A 12,592-nucleotide genomic window follows, 5' to 3' on the forward strand; every position below is an offset into this window, starting at 1 on the left:
AAACCCAAAAGTTACCTAAAATAAACCAGATTTAGCCATTTCAAATTATTTTTTTTTATTGATAAACAGAGTAATCAACTTTAAGCGTGAACACAAAAAGTTTGTTTAATTATTTTTCTATCCAAAATCATATTTTTTTCAAAAACTGAAAAACAAAAAAAAAAGGTCGACTCAAAACTTCAAAGCATTAATCTTCTGCTTTCTGATCCTCAGCTTGTTTAGTGATCTCTGCATGGGTAGAAGAATTGTGACAATGTTTGGGTCTTTTTCCTCTTTTTAACGTTCCCTCTCCGTTCTCCCCCTCCTCTCGCTCCAGTCTTCCTCTTTTAACAAAGTGGTTAATCCTGGACTCCAGGCTCTCGCAGCACGGACGCTCCAGCAGCGGCCGGTACTTTTTCTGCCTGCTGCCTTCAACCAGCCAGCAATGATTGGAGGACACCCCACCTGTAGATGGAGAGTGGCGACATATTTCTACAGTTCTGTTTGACCCAACTCTTTCAGTTACTTGTAGAGGAATAATTGGAAATTGCATAAAATCTTCCATTTTGTCTTCACATTTTCCTTTTTAAACCGTACATATCTGAGCAAATCTTTAAATTCTGCTGTCTTAGAAAAATATTTATTGATCTGAGATGCTCCTTCCAAACTTAGACTTATCCTTTTGAACATTGTGTGCATGTTAAATAAAACAATTTATATTTAACACTACCACAGAGCGTTAGAGGCAGTTTTTAGATGCTAACATGGTGCAATACCTGCAAGAAATCGCTCATTTAAGCCCAAAAATTCAAGGCTTGAATCGTTTTCAATATTGTAAATGTTATATTTTATGTTCAATTCTCTACAGGGAAACTCCAGTCGCGGCTGACCTCTCACCTCTGTCTTTCAGGTCTCGTATCATCTCTTGCAGAACCTGAGCTTTGACTGCACTTTGGATCCAGTGCTGCTGCAGAGAGGACATGACGTAGTTCAGCTCTTCGGTGTCCTGCTGCCAGCTCAGCCCTTCAAAGTGACAGTGATGCAACACCAGAGGGTAGTCCACCGCCATGCTGAAAAGAAAATTCACCAAAGATTAGGATTTCTATTACTCCGAGTGTTTGTAAATATTGAGTCGTCTCTTTCAAATTCGTGCTACAGCTGTAACCTGTATTGAGGCTTTCTGGGATTATTTTCAACATCAAGGAGTTGGCTAATAATCTGAGGATCTTCAAGCTTCTGCCCAATCAAAAGAAGCACTGCCATCATGCAACGCACCTGAAAAACAAAACAAACACAGGAATTTTGTTGTAGAAAATCAGCCTCAAAAAGCTACTACTATGTATTTATTTTTTACTATGTGAAAGACAGTATAAAGACAGTATGTCAAATATTTCGAAAAACGTGCCATTTTTTTTCTCACTCCAATCATCTTTAGATCTAATGTAAAATTGGTCTTTTTTTTGCTGTTTTTAGCCAAAATCCAAAACTCTTGCCTTTTTTTTAAAATAAGGATTATTAGAACTTCAGCTCAGAGTTGTGGGCGAGACCATTGTGTTGTAGAAAATAATTTTTCTTGTCCGCTCCTGACTCACAACACTTTGAATACTAAAATACTTATATAGATATATATATATATATATATATATATATATATATATATATATATATATATATATATATATATATATTTCCTCCATCTTCAGAGAAATTCCACAAGAAAAACACCAAATATGAATTTCTTGAAAGGAAATAGATTGCAATCAGTAGTTTCTTAGTACCTGATGATAAAGGAAAGCCAGACCTTTGACCTCAAACACAAACAGGCTGTACTGATCCATGCTGGAGGCCTGCTGAGACCACATTGGTCTAATGGTCGCTGACAGGATGGTCCTCTCAAACTGCAGGACTCCGTTGCCCACATCCATTTTACACAAGTTGCGGAAGTCATGGGTCCCCTCATATCTGTTGGGCGAATTATCATTGTATTATTAAGCAAAGCGAGGACATCAGTGTTTCTGATCTGATGTCGTCCTCCTCACCTTTTTGCTGCATCTTCCATCAAAGCCACATCCAAAGAGCCGCGGGGGAAGTAGTAGCGGTAGGTGCGGGACTGGCAGTCGAAGCGGGCGCTGAAACCTTCCGCCACGGGGGCACAGTCCAAGATCCGAATGTCCTGTGGCAGAACTCTGTTCAGCATCTTCACATAAGGAAGCTCGGAGGAGGCGGCTTTGGATTTGATGGAAGGATCAACTTTTTCAGGGACTGTGACCCCGAGTCCACCACAAAACTGTGTGGAACGCAAATCAATAGTTATGACCTGCAACAAAAAGAGAGAAAAACACAAGAAAAGAAAACAAAGAATGAATATAGAACAAGTTCAAAGCAAACACAAAAAGTCGTCCATATTTAATGCTCTTTATTCTAAGTATTAAAAAATTAAATTCTAATATTTCAACATTTCACACAACCACAGCAATGTGGGTTTAAATTCAGACCCTTTTGACCACTGGGGGGTTGATAGAGAAAATACCTTTTCATAAGCTTTGGCCCTGAGTGAATCAATTGAAGCTTCAAGTGCGCCATGAGGCTTCATCTTTCCATCCCTGCACTGAACTTACTTGGGAAAAGGCGCTGACTCCTTTATCAGTGCGTCCACAGCGGTGGTAGTTGGAGCTCTGGCGGTCCTGGATCAGGCGGGTCTTGAGCAGAGCTTCAAAGAGTCTGGCCTCCACTGTGTTGTCAGTGTTCTCCTGGACCGCAAAGCCCTGATAAGCCCAGCCCAGGTAGGCCAGCCGCAGAGCCACATGGCGTCGAGGATGTGCAGCAAAGTCAAAGGGTCGCTCTTTCCCAGATTTCTTCCTCTCCTTCCTGGTGCAGTTCCCTTCAGAGCCTCTGTCTGTGACGTCATCAGCAGACGAGCTGGACATCATTTCTACATCACCTCCAGCCTCTCTGCTCTCCTTCAGCTGAGACTTCAGCTTCTCCAGCTCTGCCTCCAACTCTTTTATACGCCCGATAAGAGAGTCTGACATGCTGCTTAAAAGGACAAAACCAAGTTTCTGCACAGGGGAAACATTTCAAGCTCGTTTTTCTCCATACATTTGGATCACTATAATTTATTTTTTAAAAGTACTAAACAGTACTAGTAAAGTAATAAAGACAAATATATTGTTGTGTTTTGTTTAGTTTTCGAAAGCAAATAAGAAAGCTGATACATACTGCAAAGATGAAATGTGGTGGCTGAGTGAGTCGTGTTGTGTTGAAATATTAAAACAGTGATTGCTTCCTGCTCAAACGCGGACATTTTTAAAAAATAACATTAAGCCATTACCTTTAAGTTGGTTCCCTTGATAATCATTCACGTGAAAATTAGAATTTTAAAGATAAAATAATGTTTTGGCTATGTTTTAGCTGGATGTGTTAACGCATGCATCTACTTCTTCGACACGGAACCGGAAAGATTTAGCGAGCGGACCAATTTCCGCCAAACTGGGAATTGTAGTTCGCTTAGGAAGAAAGACGGGTGTGGTTAAACCCATTGACTGTGGACGGTTTTACAGTCTACGATTAGAACCAAAACATGCCGAAGGTTGAAATCTTACTTTACCGTAATAAAAAAAGCTACAGCTTTTTTAGGTTTTTGAAAAATAAAAGTGTAACATTATGCAAGCTTATGGGTTAAGTATCACATGTTTTCTATAGCTGGGCAACTAACTAACTAACCAACTAACTAGAGGCGCTCAAAAACAACATAACTACATTTTCTATTATATATTGGCCAATATATATTTTTTAAAAACTTGTGAAAATAAACTTTGTTTTGATTAGTATATCTGCATTAATCTTTGTGACTGTGGATCAGTGTTGTGCTGAGCTATGTTTATATGGTTGTTGAAAATGTGTTAAAAAGACATTTAAAAAACATTTATAGGATAAAAGAAATGAAACAAAATTAAAATAAAAAATACAGAAAGATCACGTGTCAAATAAGATTGACAGAAATGTCTTCGCTTGATGGCAAGAAAATCTGAATATTCTCCAAATTGTGAGACTAAAATAAATCCACAATCCAGTGGTTTTGTGCGGTGTGTAAATGCAGAGAACTGTGTCAGAAAGGGCATCAAACATAAAACCAGTCATGCACGTTATGAATGAAGCTTTTATACCTTAGATTGTGTGAGTAATCCTGATCCTGTCTGGTTAGGAAGCTTTCTAAAATTTGATGCAAAACTCCTTATAAAAAAAACTTGACCAGACAGCTTTATTATAATATCAATATATTGAGCAAAAGCTTTCAGAGAAAGAGTAAAATTTAGACAGCAGGTCTTTTTCAGAAGTTTCCAGTGTTATTAACCATTGGTACTTTGCAGACAAGCAGTAAAAAAGAAGCAAGGCAACCATTATGATAGGAAGCAAACAGAGGAAATAAACTAATCCTAATCTGACAACGTGTTTAAAAAGATCAGCAATTTGTGACGATGGTTGACGTAATGGGTCAGTCCAAGTTTTGATAGTTCTTTCTTTTAATGTTCAGACACAAGCAAATGCCCACCAGCACTCCAAAGACCTGCAAAAGGCAAAACAGGCAGGGTCAGAGACAGAAATTAAAAATGTCTTTTAAGCATTTTTGCAGAAAAAGCCCCTCTGTTACCGCAGTGATTCCAAGTCCAATGCAGACCGCCCCAACCCACACTATGTTCTTCAACAGAAAGAGCTTGATAGCCATGCTGCATCCCTGGAGAGAGAGCAAGAGGGGGAAGTTATTTACATAAACAAACAAAAACTGCAAAGAAATAACCATTACTGACCTTTTTGTTTATTTCCTCCTTCTGCTGTCCACAGCCAGGCTTTTTCACCACACAGCAGGAATCTGGCACGGCGTCTTGTTTGGCCCAGCCTCCACTTCTGTACCAGTCAGTGTAGGTGTCTGCGCCGCAGCAGCTGAGCTTTAAGGGGGAGTTCCCACACATCAGTAAGGCCCAAATCCTGGCATTAGTTATTGATCACCAAAAACTGTATTGTGAGAAAGTTTTAAATGACTTTTCAAACGTGGAAATATCATCTTGTAAAGGTAAAGTGGGATAATCTTCCTGTGAAAAATATTTAACCTTGAGATGTCAAAGTGCAACAAAGGATGGTTGTTTTTCAGAGTTATCATATTTATACGATCTTTCAACTTCACCAACAAATGAAACGACAAAAACTTTTTTGGGATGCACGTCTGCAAGGAAATATCAAGGATGATCCCCCCTCAATTATTGGGAAATATTGTATTGGTTTAAAAATGCACATTCATATGAGAATGCACATTGTGGAAGCTTCCTATCTGGGAATGCTTTTCTGTTAGCGGCTCTAGATATTCAAATGACTGCAAGTTACAGTGACTCTAATACCATAATCAGATGGTTCAGCAGAACTAAATTGGCAAAAAAAAGGAAGCAATTATCTGCTCAAAATGAACATTTTTACACCTTTTCTTGAATCCTGTTGACAGGATCTCTGTTCTCTGGATCGTATTTATAGATCGCCTCCCGCGTTTTTGTGTTGATATCGCTGTTCATCTTCAGAAGGGCCGTCTGCAGAAACATCAAGAAGAAAGTTTAATTGGATGTAACCTTGATTATCTCTTCAGGAGGTTCGACAACACCTTAAAAGAATCTCACCCTGCTGTGGAGGATGTAAAAGGCCCCTCCAGTGAGTAATTCCAAAAGGAGGATGACTATCAGGATGCAGATGAACTAGTTCACAGAGAAACAGAGTCTACACAGTTGTCTTCCTTATTATACTTTAGTCAAATGTGAAGAACATCATCTACAACCTAAGTTAATGCATGTGATACTCACACTGCCCAGCATAGAGGTGTTCTCCATAAACGCCCCAATGTGACCTAAGAGGGACACCAGGACGATGCTGACACCTACCACGATGAGAACTATGGAGATTTTAGACAAGCTGCTTCCTGTAAAGTTTCCAAATTGGGAGTAAGTTGAGTGTTGCAGCACTCCGATCACCATCAGAGCGATCCCTGATATCTGTAAACCAAATCAAGAATGAAGAAAAGTCAGAAACTCAAGTTATGCCATGTTAGATTGAGAGGAAATCCCAAAAGCGAGACCAATGAATAAAGTGATGAAATGAGGAACTTTACTCACCAAGAAGAGTGTATTGAAGAAAACGAACAAACATTTGAAGCTGCAGAATTTACACATTCTGATCAAAGTTGAAGCCGAACCAGAAAAGAGTTGCAGACCTGTGTGGAGCTTGATGACAGGTGAATGGCCAAACTGTGAGGGTTAATAATCCAGCATCACCTGACCATAAGTAAATGAAGCCTTGTAAGAAACTGATGTGTCAGATAATGTTTTTGCATGAAAGCATCATGTGTCAGATCGAAACAGAAAGTCTCTTCTGGGTTGTATGTCTATAAATGGAAGGATAACGACATCTGAGAATTCCAGGTGAGTTTTACAGAAAATTGTATTTTTATGCTAACCTGAATGCATTTTAATTGGCTGTTTTCATTCTGATGAGCAGAGTGAGAAGAAAAAGGACACCCAGGGATCTGACTTCAGATCCACCTCTGCTGTTGGTCCAGCAGAGGTTCTCTGTAAGCTCCAAGTGTTTAAACCTGGGGGAATCAGTCACGTCAGAAAACGGATTTGCATTTTTGTTCATTGTAACTTTTCTTGATGTGGTTTTAATCTGATTTGGTTGGGCTGGTTTGGGGGGAATCATCATCAGATGTCTGGGCAACTGTAGGAAAAATAAAGTGGATTTTGATCCATCATTTGCTCCCTTTATCTTCTGAAGCGGTTCAAGAAGTATTAATTAATCCGTTCAACTGGACAAGGTACCAACAAAAGCCAATAAAATGTGCAAAAAGAATTCAAATGACAGCAAAACAAAAATGTCAGAATAAAAAGAAAGAGAAAAAATGGATGGATTTGTTGGTAAATCATGAAGAACTGTGAATTAATTTCCAGATTTGAATTTCTTTTTGGTGGTTTTTGTTATTTTGCTTTTATTAAGTCATAAAATTCAGTATATAATGAATTACAAAGTGAACCATGATTCAATCAGAGAGCAAACAGAAAAGCAACAAGAACATTCTTAAAGAACTTTTGAAAGTTATTTCATTTTTTTTTTTCTTGTTGCAGTTGACAGTCTTAGCTCCTTTGCCAACATGTGGATCTGCAGCAGCTGCAGGAAATGGGCTGAAAGAGGACCAACGCCTGAGGTTGGAGCACAGAAGTCTCCACTGGAGGGAGCTGCAGGGATGCCAACATCTCCCCTCTTCTCCCCTCCTGCCATCTCTGAAGTTTTCAAAGTCACATACTTATTTATCTTTCCAAAAATGAAACCAAAGCGCATTAGAGTGGGAGGAACATTGCAGCCTATTTGATGCAAGAAAATAATTTTTTCTTGTGTCTTCATTGTCTGTAATATGGACATGACATCCAAAAAAATTAGAAAAGTTGTTCCCCCATATTAATTGTGGTGGCTAATTATAATTTTGTGGGCACGATTTAACACTGTTTGCGTACAACTGAGTATTTTTGAATCATTTTTTCTACTATTAACTTCTACAGTTCTAATAATTTAAATAGTAATTTAGGCTACCAAAATACTATGTGCACATAAGATAATATTTAGTGTTTCAAATGCTAATTTGTGCCCTAAAATGCTAATTTGTGTACATAAAATACTAAATTACGATTCAAATCCTAATTTATGCCCACAAAATACTAATTTGTGCACACAAAAAAAACTGATTTGTGCACACAAAATGCTAATTTGTGCACGAAATATGCTAAAAAAAAACTCATTTGTGCCCACAAAATGTTTATTTGTGCACATAAAATACTAACTTGTGTTTCAAATCCTAATTTGTGCCCGCAAAATGCTAATTTGTGTCTTTTAAATGCTAATTCGTGCCCAAAAAATACTAATTTGTTCCCACAAAATACTAATTTGTGCACACAAAATGCTAATTTGTGTTTCAAATGCGATTTGTGTCCACAAAATAGTTATTTGTTCACACAAAAAGCCTTTAGTGCCACAGAAAATGCTAATTTGTTACAATAGTTTCATTACTACAAGTTCTCTGGTTGTTAATGAAGTAAATTTGCGGACAAACTTATCTTTAGCTTCAGTTTTATTTAGTTTTATCAGAAATTGTAATTATGCAGAAGAAACAGGGGCATTTGTGAATTTGGAGGTTGCCTTTTAGTAAAAGTCATTTTCTCTCTTTCCCCATCAACTTTGTTCATCAGCCTTTACTGTCTGTCAAGAGTTTATTAAAAAAAAATTACATGTTGCCTTTCAAAAAGGACTGAATTTTGATCCATTTTGCATAGTGAAGCTTCCACCACTGGGGGGCGCAGCTCTTCTCTTTTTCAAACAGGTTGAAGCCATTAACATGCTGGCACAGGCTTGCTGCAGAAAAACCAGCCCTGCCTTTTGTCCCAGTGTGACTGAGTGATGGAGGCTGAGAGGCTTCAGGGGAGTCTGGGAACAGAATGCACACTGATTTAAGTGGCATGTCTTTGAAGGGCTCCATGAGAACAGGAAGAGAAATCATTACCATAGCTGGGGAATTCAGACACACATAGAAGACGCTGCCCTTCCCACTCTGCTATTCCTGTTTTGAATTCCACAAGACTTTGTCAAAACTTCCAACACATCTGCCTGATGACAATAATTATCTATGCGAGAGCTGGTGTTGTGAACGAGCTGTAGTAAAAACACGGACGATTGCAATCTATTACAATGTATTATAATGATGGATGTGAACGAATCCAAACAGGATTCAACCCTGAATGGGATAAATGATTCCCAGAAAAAAGGTAGTGAAGATTAAGCACCTCTGAAAAAGGAGCACAGAAGATACAAAGAGTGGATTTATTTTTCCTAATAGTCTCTGATAGCATGACGAAAACAGAGACATTAGCTTCCCCAGTTTCGGTAGCTAAATGTCGGTTCCGCTCCACCGGAGTGTGAATGTGCTGAGGTCAAAGAGCAGAAGTAAACAAAGAAAGCAGCATTTTGCCAGGTTTTTCCTCTTCCAGATCACTTCCTGTTTTAAGTAATAACGTCTCCAAAATAGCTGCTGCTGAAACTGACATTTCACACACTTTGGTGAAGAAAAACGGGGTAAATCATATTTTAACCCATAAATGAATTTTCTTTAAATATTTATTAAATATAATTATATTTACTGGATTCAAAACTTGTATTTTTCTTTTCTTTTTACAGGGTGAAAAAGAGTATTTTTCTCTTTTCAGCTTGTATTTTGTTAAAAAAAAAGATTTATTCAGCACTTTGAATTCAATTAAATTCAATTCAATTTTATTTGTATAGCCCAAATTCACAACAGTCGTCTCGATGGGCTTCGTATCGGTAATTGAAAAGTTTAAACATAAAATCAAAAGGATCGTGAATACATGGAATTCAATAGGAAAATACTAAATTGAACTAACAAACTAACTGAGATAAACTGGACATCCCTGCCCTTAGACCCTCTTTCACAGTAAGGAAAAACGCAGAAACCTCAGGGGTGTCCACGTGAAGGAGGGATCCTCCCCCAGGACGGACAGGCGATTTACCAGAACTCATAGAGAAGAATGAACTTATCTAACTCTACAACTACATATTTAAAGTCCAGCAGACAAGCTTCATCCAGACGGAGTTGGGGGGACAGTCGGGGGCGCAAGTCGGGCCGGAGACAGGATCCAAGGCCAAGTGTAGGAGCAGTAGTGGAGGTGAGCCAGAAACGAGGTACATGGTCAGGAACAGGAGCACGGATGAGCCAACTGGAATCTGGAAGCACTCCCACTCCCCAGGAGGGGAGAGGGACAGAGGGACAGTACTTGAATAGCACTGCACCAAACAGCGGGAACTAAATGATGAATAATGATCAAGAATAGATAAGAGAGGAAGGGTAGAAGTAGATGAGAAAAGAGGACAGAACCCCAGTGCACCATAGCTACCCCAGCTTCAACTTCTAGCAGCCTACTAAAAACAAATTGTTATTGTTATTAATTTTAATTTAAACACATTAACATTAAGTTAAATAATCTCTGAATACTAACTAGTCTGATAATAAGCCTGTCCAAAGAGGAATGTTTTCAGTCTAACTTTGAATATAGAAACTGAGTCGGCCTCTCTTACATAAGCTGGGAGTTTATTCCATAAAACAGGGGCTTGGTGGCTAAACACTCTATCTTCAACCTTACTTTTACCAATTCTAGGAACCACAATGAGTCCTGCATTTTGTGAGTGAAGTGTTCTGTTTGGGTGGTAAGGGACTATGAGGTCCTTAATATAGGACGGGGCCATTCCATGTAAGGCCTTCTAGGTAAGCAGGAGGATTTTGAACTTGATTCTTTGGTCTGTTTCAAGTGTACTAAAATTAAAATTGGATTAGATTGGAACTTAATCTTGAACCAATGATCTTTTAGGTAAATCTTGGGTGAGGAGGTGCAAAAAAGGGAGGTACTTGCATTGTTCCTATCTGTTCATTACAGAGGATTTTTCTGTTTCTGTTTAGAACTGTGCAGGAGAATTTGACCATTTGCCAACTCCATTAGTTGTTCTATTTAGATAAAAATAAAAAACAGTTGCTACAGGAAAGCAAAATCCTCATAAATAAAAAGTGCAGCCATGGTCATCTAAAGCGTACACACCACGGTTACAATGATATTTGCTGAAGAAGTGCAAGATTTTAACGAGGAAAATCCTAATTATTGATTCTGAAATGCGATGCAATCACAAATATCGACAGTATTTGTCCTCAGCAATGGATGCCATCTTCATGCTGTTGCATGTTGTGTTGTGTGCCAATCTTTTTCTCAAATAAAATATTTGCTCTTATTAACAGTCAGTAATATTTTGGTATTTAAGGAGATCAACTCAGTGAAACCATTAACCTTCAACCACCATGCTCAAGAGGCTGGGTTTACATCATTTCCAAAGAGCTTAAATTCAATCTGACATGTTCAAAGAAGTTTTGTGTCTTTTGTTAGATTATATTTGATTGGCTGCCATCCAAAGCACTTTTTATTTTGATTCAGTTTAGACAAATGAAGCTTTAATAAGTCAATTGTCATTAATATTCCTTTCTGAAATTTGTATAATAGCCAGAAAGATCAGTGACAGAAAGCAGTTTCAGCCATGTGTGTTTGTGTATTGTTAACTTTTAAATGCGTAATCAACAGATGTTGAACACTGGGCAATGTTTGTGAAATAAACTGTGTGCCTCCTCCACATGGCAGTACTTATACATAAAAGGCCATGAAACTTGTCCCTCATATTTTTGTCAGATTACTTTAATTTAAAACTTTTGTGTTTTGTGTTAACTTTTGTTTTGCTTATTTGAAAAGAAAAACGAAAAAAAAGGATTAACTCCTAAGAAGTAAAACATAAATCCCCTAAAAAAAAGGATTTTAAGAACACTTTTTTAACTTTATTTGTGTATAATTTATTTATCCAGGTAAATTGCAAAGTGTAACAGAAATACACATACATTACACAATTTTGAATGAGTCTGGGAGCCATAAAATCTTGCATGTTTTTCTTCAAACACACCCACACAGACAAAAAAAAGGAAAAACACCACAGCATTCCTGTGGAGTTGTTTACAGCCTTGTAATATTCCCACACAAAGAACCTGGTGTGTTTTTTCTTTGGCAAAGGAACCCAAATTGAAACTGATTCAGAAAAATTCCAGCGTATGTAATGCAATAATCCAGATTACCAATATTGACACATTATTAACTGTTAAATGAATAATCGTTTGCATAAGTTTGCCTTTCGTTGGTGCGGCATATTTCATGATGTCAACCTTGGCAGCGTGTTTGCATTTCGCCCACAAAAACAAACAAAATCTGAACTTTTGCAAAAATAGATATGCATATTGTGCATATTAAATAAAGCGAGAGCAGGTTTTTAAGGTTCAAAATACTGCTTTGGCGTTGTTCACAGTGAGGTATCAACACTATATTACACCTCAAAAAAGTTGATTTAGCATGATATAGGCCTTTTAAATTAAATTGACTGCCCCTTAAATATCATATTTTACTGTACATAGTATTTACGTATTACTTCAAAAAGATGGAAATCCTATACTTTAATCTGTATGGAAAAAAATAAAAATAACGGTGGAAATTATGAACCTCAGCCTCAGAGGCAGAGCTACAATGACTGAAGAGGGGCAGCAAAAAGCTTTGCCCTCCCACTTGCCCCTTCATTTTTGAGTCAATATTAGTATATTTATGGGCAAAGGTTAAGAAATAATAAAAAAAAATTCTTTAAACATTGCAAAAATAAAAAAGACAACATTTTAAAATGCAATCTTGAACTCTCATGTATTTTTGGAAATTCTCCACCTCAATTTATTTATAAAATGTATGGAAAATATGGAAAAACAGATTAATACAACAACAATGGAAATTATGAACCTCAGCCTGTTTTTAAAATAAATACAGGTACTAAAAATAAAAAAAAGATTGAAATCCTGCACCTGTCTTTTTATAAAATCTTCATATAAGAAAGGAAAACCAGGGAAATATTAATAAAAAAGTGTAAAAACTCTCGCACCAGTTATAAAATGGCA

At 37.5% G+C, this 12,592-nt stretch overlaps 2 protein-coding genes across 5 annotated transcripts; both read right to left on the minus strand.

Moving 5' to 3' along the window:
- Positions 1-38: 38 nt before the first annotated feature.
- Positions 39-3,484, minus strand: pus3 (pseudouridylate synthase 3). 4 transcript variants are annotated; one of them, XM_078938159.1, is made up of 8 exons: positions 3,311-3,450; positions 3,199-3,219; positions 2,598-3,012; positions 2,019-2,296; positions 1,758-1,941; positions 1,145-1,254; positions 877-1,049; positions 39-444 (listed from the first exon to the last, which is right to left on the minus strand). In XM_078938159.1, exons 3-8 carry the CDS (start codon positions 3,009-3,011, stop codon positions 188-190), a joined length of 1,416 nt encoding a protein of 471 aa, XP_078794285.1. In that variant the 5' UTR covers position 3,012; positions 3,199-3,219; positions 3,311-3,450; the 3' UTR covers positions 39-187. The 4 variants fall into 4 exon arrangements, with proteins under 4 accessions (XP_078794285.1, XP_011486512.1, XP_020567674.1 ...); XM_011488210.4 differs by lacking the exon at positions 3,199-3,219 and having other exon boundaries at positions 3,311-3,484; XM_020712015.3 differs by lacking the exon at positions 3,199-3,219 and having other exon boundaries at positions 2,598-3,038; positions 3,311-3,466.
- A 742-nt stretch (positions 3,485-4,226) lies between these two features.
- On the minus strand, positions 4,227-6,626 carry LOC101169982 (CD63 antigen-like). Its single transcript, XM_078937979.1, has 7 exons — positions 6,132-6,626; positions 5,823-6,011; positions 5,643-5,717; positions 5,451-5,555; positions 4,788-4,925; positions 4,631-4,714; positions 4,227-4,546 (listed from the first exon to the last, which is right to left on the minus strand). Exons 1-7 carry the CDS (start codon positions 6,186-6,188, stop codon positions 4,475-4,477), a joined length of 720 nt encoding a protein of 239 aa, XP_078794105.1. The 5' UTR covers positions 6,189-6,626; the 3' UTR covers positions 4,227-4,474.
- Between the last annotated feature and the right edge of the window lie 5,966 nt (positions 6,627-12,592).

Source organism: Oryzias latipes, chromosome 19, assembly GCF_053564925.1.
Source record: "Oryzias latipes strain Hd-rR chromosome 19, Olatipes_Hd-rR_3.1".
Taxonomy (NCBI): domain Eukaryota; kingdom Metazoa; phylum Chordata; class Actinopteri; order Beloniformes; family Adrianichthyidae; genus Oryzias; species Oryzias latipes.

What these genes read in the sequence shown, in the direction of transcription:
- pus3 (XM_020712015.3), bottom strand. Translation starts at nt 3,337, where the DNA reads ATGATTATCAAGGGAACCAACTTAAAG. An exon ending in CCCAGAAAGCCTCAATACAG is followed by an intron (nt 1,050 to 1,144) that starts GTTACAGCTGTA and finishes TTTTCTTTTCAG; the next exon opens with CATGGCGGTGGACTACCCTC. An exon ending in ACGAGACCTGAAAGACAGAG is followed by an intron (nt 445 to 876) that starts GTGAGAGGTCAG and finishes CTCCATCTACAG; the next exon opens with GTGGGGTGTCCTCCAATCAT.
- LOC101169982 (XM_078937979.1), bottom strand. Translation starts at nt 6,188, where the DNA reads ATGTGTAAATTCTGCAGCTTCAAATGTTTGTTCGTTTTCTTCAATACA. An exon ending in ACACCTCTATGCTGGGCAGT is followed by an intron (nt 5,718 to 5,822) that starts GTGAGTATCACA and finishes TCTGTGAACTAG; the next exon opens with TTCATCTGCATCCTGATAGT. An exon ending in AGGAGGAAATAAACAAAAAG is followed by an intron (nt 4,715 to 4,787) that starts GTCAGTAATGGT and finishes CTCTCTCTCCAG; the next exon opens with GGATGCAGCATGGCTATCAA.